The 5,405-nt window shown below is 36.0% G+C and overlaps 1 protein-coding gene across 1 annotated transcript; it reads left to right on the top strand.

Annotated features, from left to right (window-relative positions):
- The first annotated feature begins 3,816 nt into the window (after positions 1-3,816).
- On the top strand, positions 3,817-4,734 carry LOC125405335 (olfactory receptor 9G19). The gene has a single exon (XM_048441798.3). The coding sequence runs from the start codon at positions 3,817-3,819 to the stop codon at positions 4,732-4,734; it is 918 nt and encodes a 305-aa protein (XP_048297755.1).
- Positions 4,735-5,405: the final 671 nt, after the last annotated feature.

The raw sequence follows: 5,405 nt of genomic DNA on the forward strand, positions 1-5,405 counted from the left end.
CCTTATTTTTTTCCATCCATTCATTATTACACAGCCATTTATGAAATTTTTGCAAGCAGAGTATAAGGCTTAACTTCTCTTCTGTGTGTGTTAAGAAAGATTATTGTACATTAAGGGAAGAAAGGGACCCTGTGCTGTGGAAATCATTCCCAACTAAAGGACTGTCTTCTGAGAAGTACTTTCCAAGGCTGTGACCTGCTGTGAATGCATCCCAGGCCTTGGTGTGTGACAGAATGAGGTGTTTTTTTTTTATGCTCCTGCTAAAACAGTGAGAGGTTTCAATTATTTCAGTTTATATTTCTTCAGAATGTCAGAAGATAAGGTACTTTTGAGAAGAATGTCAGACAGCAGCTTGCCTAGCTGTGAAGTTGCTATGCTTTCTACCTATGGTTGTCGAGAAGAACATTTGTAGGAAGAGAAACTGTAACCTTTTACCTGAAATTCCTGCTAAGCCTCATTGGTCTCAGTTATTGGATGACAAACTCTGTGAACACTAGTGTGGGTTTTGTGTATGTGTGTGTGTGGTGTGCACATGCTTGAGTTGTGGAGCCTCAACTCTACATGTATGTTCTGTTTTGGAGATCCAAATTACTCAGGAAACAAGGAATTTGGGCCTTAAATATCCACAATTATTTAGAAACAAGAAAGCTTTAAATAAAAGGCCCGAGAAAGGATGAATTATAGACATGATTATAGGCAATTTGCATGCAAAAAGGTTTGGAGAACACAGGTAAATAGTGAAATAAAAGGGCCAATTTTATAGTTTTAAAAACATTTGCATAATTATAAATCACTCCATATCCTATGCCATAAATACCCAATGTAAAATTAAGAATCACCATAAAATTACTATTATTAGAAATCATTAGTTCGTTTGATATTTTTTGAAACAGTTCTATTAATTCTAACTACAATCTTATCTGTAATTTTCGTGTTATTACAGATGGGAGGTACATTATGTTACATGGGAAACAATTGATTATCTAAAGAGTTAAGTTAGTTCGTAATGTTTACCAGTACACAGTCATTTTTACCCTGATCCTAAATTTCAATGGGGGGGTGTCTATGATTCATCTCAGAATTATTGCCTAAATGCCAGCAGAACACCCTTGTGTGAACCTGCGTCAGCTTATTTAACATTCACACTGTGACTTTGATGTACTCGGTCGCTGTTCTAATAACGATGCTCAATAATGGAGTGCTTTTCACAGTTTAACACAGAGACAACTAAGACTCGAGAAGTTTTAACTTTAGCAATATTTCAGGTTGTATGTAGGCTCTCTGAATTGGAAGATCTCTGGTTTATTGAATGTTTTCCATCTGTTTACCCCTAGGGTGAATAATTCATTATCAAGTTTACAACATCCTTGTCTAGCATTTGCAACTACTATACCTGCCTTAGAAGTTATGCAGTTGGTATATAGGCACTTAGCCACATGTGTAAGACCTGATAAAAGCTGGTGAGCATTGAGATGGACTTAGAGCCATCCAGTTATCAGTCTGCAATCTCAAATCTCTTTCTAGTTTGCTCTCACTCTCATTATGACCACAAGCCTTGTTAAAGGCATGGATTCCAGTAGCTCTTCATGGTGAAAGACAATTTGCTGTCCTAATGGGAAATGCTTTTATCACAAATATCTTAAATATATTTTCTGCACATTTCAGTGGCCACATTGTGAATACCAGGGCTATCTCTCTGGGTATTCTTGTTTCTGTCTGTGAAGACCACAGAATGGTCAGACATTCTTAGGTCACGAATTGTGAGATGAAAAACTAATTCCTTTTGAGCTAAATTCCATGATTATTTTTACCAGAGTATGGGTTTGGTTGATGTTTATAAAACCTAAGGTTTTCCAGATGACCTTGAGCTTGTTACATTGCTGAGGATGAACCACACAGAAGTCTTCAGCCTCCTCCTTGTAAGTGCTTCCTATGTGCCACTTTCTCTGAGATGGCATTATCCTTGATGGAGACAGATAAAAAGCTAGATGATTTTCTTTTTGTTTGATATATGAAAAAGAAGATGTCTTGTTTTAAAATCCATGTTGGTCAATGCATGCTTTTCCTGTGTCTATATTCTGAACACAAATGTGTAGACATTTGCTACCACATATGCCCAGAGTTTAAAAAATAGTAATTATTAGAACTTTTAAGAATGCTAGTAAAATAATCTACTGTCACTTGAGGCAAATTGATTTTTATGATTCTTCAAATATATCCTCTGCCAGTCAGATCTGCCATATTTCTCAGCATTTCTTTGCTTTCCTTTTGATTTCTCCCTCCTTTGTCAGGGCAATTGTTTTTCTTGTTTAGAATATTCTTCCCATGTACAACTGTGTGTTCCCTCTCCATACACGTGGAGAGGGAACATACAAAACGTGCTTCCTTCTTTGCATAAAACATGTCATCATACAAAAGTATTATCCTCATTGCCTTTTCCAGACTTCTTCTAATTTGACCTTCTGCAATCAAATATGAGAGTGATTCTGACATATTTTACTACACTTGTCTATGAAGGTTTCATTTATCTCAGTAACATATATTCATTATATGTAAAGGCCCATGTCTGATTTATGCTTTTTTCTCCTTGGTGCCTAGAATTTCTGGAATCTAGCAAATCTCTTATATGGGAAACTTTGGACAGAGATAATATTTTCTTGGAGAACTAGTTTTGTCTCTTGACTGTCTGTTTGCTGTGAACCCTAAGACCTTGAACCATGTATTCATAAATAATCAGTTTGGAAAATGGGATAAGCGTATTTACTTCATAACATGATTTGGACGGTTTCATGGAGCACATTTTAGAATAGTGTGCCTGTCATATATTCAATGTTTAATAAATGTGCTCTGTTAAATGATGTGTAAGCTAAAATTTGTTTGTAACCTGCAGGATGCGTCAGCAAAATAGTCTATTAAACATAATTTTCACATTAGTAAATTTGATTCCATTGCTGTGACTTTAAAATTAGGTCATGAGTTCAGGGAATAAAAAATGGATGCTGTGTGTGTGTGTTCTTGTGTTCATGCATGCATGTGTAGTAGAGTGTGGACACCAGGCGTATTTTGTTGAGACAGGATTTTCTACTAATATGGCAACTCACTACCTCAACAAGACTACCTTTTGAGTAAATACAAGGATCCTTTTATCCTCACCTGAGTAGCACTGGTATTACAGACATGTGACGGTGTGCAGAGAATTTTATATAGAAGCTAAAATCTGAACCTGAGTTTTCATTTTCTTATGACAGTTTATTGAGTGTGCAAACTCTCCAAGTTGAGAATAGATAATCTTGTTATGGAATTTAGAAACTGAAGTTATAAGTAAGAGCTATTTTTAAAGTAATATAGTAATAGCTGGGATGGAGTCAAAGAATATGTTTGTCTGAATCCACTTGATTATGGGAAGTTTAAGCATTTTATAAGCAGAATGTTTAGGAATCATTTTGTAGTTTTATGAAATTAAAAGGTTATTTAGTCAAAATAATTAAGCACTGGGGATCTATTTTCTACTTAATAATGAGAAAGCAGCACATAATTTGTAGTTATTAGATAATTTAATGAAAATTACTTTGCAAATGACAAGTTCTTTATATTACAAACTAATATATAATATAATAATCCATAATCATTTTACTTATGTTAAAATATTTTTTATTTCTATTATTTGAATTAAGCTACATCTTCTAAATTTATAAAAAGTTTCAGTAATTACATTTTCATGACACTTATTTCTTTAATTTCTCTTTCATTTATTCAGTGTAATAGCTTAATCTGAAACTTCCTTTTCTCTCCTCTTCAGTTACATTCCTTACAGTCATGGATCAGGATAATAGTACAATCAGTGAGTTCATCATGTTGGGATTCACAACCGACCCGGTGATGCAGAAGATACTGTTTGCAGTGTTCCTTGTTGTATATACCTTGACTTTGCTGGGAAATAGCTCCCTCATTGTGCTAATTTGCAATGATTCCCGGCTCCACACACCCATGTATTTCTTCATTGGAAACTTATCATTCCTGGATCTTGGGTTGTCTTCTGTTTACACCCCAAAGATCCTAGCAACATGCATCTCTGAAGACAAAAGCATCTCCTTTGCTGGCTGTGTGGCTCAATTCTTCTTCTCTGCTGCACTGGACTACACTGAGTGCTATCTTTTGGCTGCCATGGCTTATGACCGCTATGTGGCCATCTCAAAGCCTCTGCTTTACTCACAAGCCATGCCCTTGAAGCTATGTGTATTTTTTGTGGCTGCCTCATATATGGGTGGTTTCATTAACTCTGTCATCATCACCAAAGACACTTTTGCCTTGAATTTCTGCAGTGACAATGTAATTGATGACTTTTTCTGTGATATCCCACCCTTGGTGAAGTTGGCCTGTGGCAAGAAAGAGAGTTTTCAGTCTGTGTTGTTCTTCCTCTTGACTTCCAATGTCATCATCCCCATTGTGTTTATCCTGGCCACCTATCTCTTCATCATTGCCACTATCCTGAGGATTCGCTCCACTCAGGGTCGCCTTAAGGCCTTCTCTACCTGTTCCTCCCACCTCATCTCTGTGACCTTGTACTATGGCTCCATTCTCTACATTTATGCTCGTCCCCGATCAAGCTACTCTTTGGATAGGGACAAAATTGTTTCAACCTTTTACACAGTTGTTTTCCCCATGCTGAATCCTTTGATCTACAGCCTGAGGAATAAAGATGTGAAAGAGGCTCTGAAGAAACTCCTCAAGTGAAACAAGATCATTTCCTCGTAAGATGCAAAGAAAATATTTAATCATTTAACTCATGTTCTAAGAAAGATGCCACTGACAATAGTTCTATCAAGTAATATAAATGGACACATCATTCATCCATATGACTTCTGAGTGTATACATAAACTGTCCAAACCAGTGTACTATAAAGATACCTGTGTACTCATGTTTATTGCAGCAATATTAACAATGACTGGGTTATGGAATCATTCCAGCGTGCCTATCCACAGGCATATGGAAACTTTTGTAATGTGTACAAGATAGCTTTTTCTAAGGTATAAGAAGAAATGTAACTAGCATTTTTTTGCAGGAAAAGTGGTGAAAGTAAAGAGCATCATTAAGAGGAATAAACTAGTCCCACCAGAACAAAAATATTAAACTTTGTCTTATTTTTGGAAGTTCGGAGATGTATAAAAAGTATGGAGGCTGAACTGGGGTCACTAGGAGAGGAATAGAGAGAGACAGAGAAAGTGGACAGAAAGATAGTAACAGAAGACATGTGTATGGTCAAAATACATTTTACATATCTGTGGTGATACCATAATCAAACCACTTCACAACCTTTTATATGTCAATTAAAGTATAACATGAACTTTTAATTAAAGAATAAAGATTTTATGCAATGCGTGCAGATTACTATGTGGGCCAGGGC

This window comes from Myodes glareolus, chromosome 6 (assembly GCF_982192425.1).
Source record: "Myodes glareolus chromosome 6, mMyoGla1.1, whole genome shotgun sequence".
Lineage (NCBI taxonomy): Eukaryota > Metazoa > Chordata > Mammalia > Rodentia > Cricetidae > Myodes > Myodes glareolus.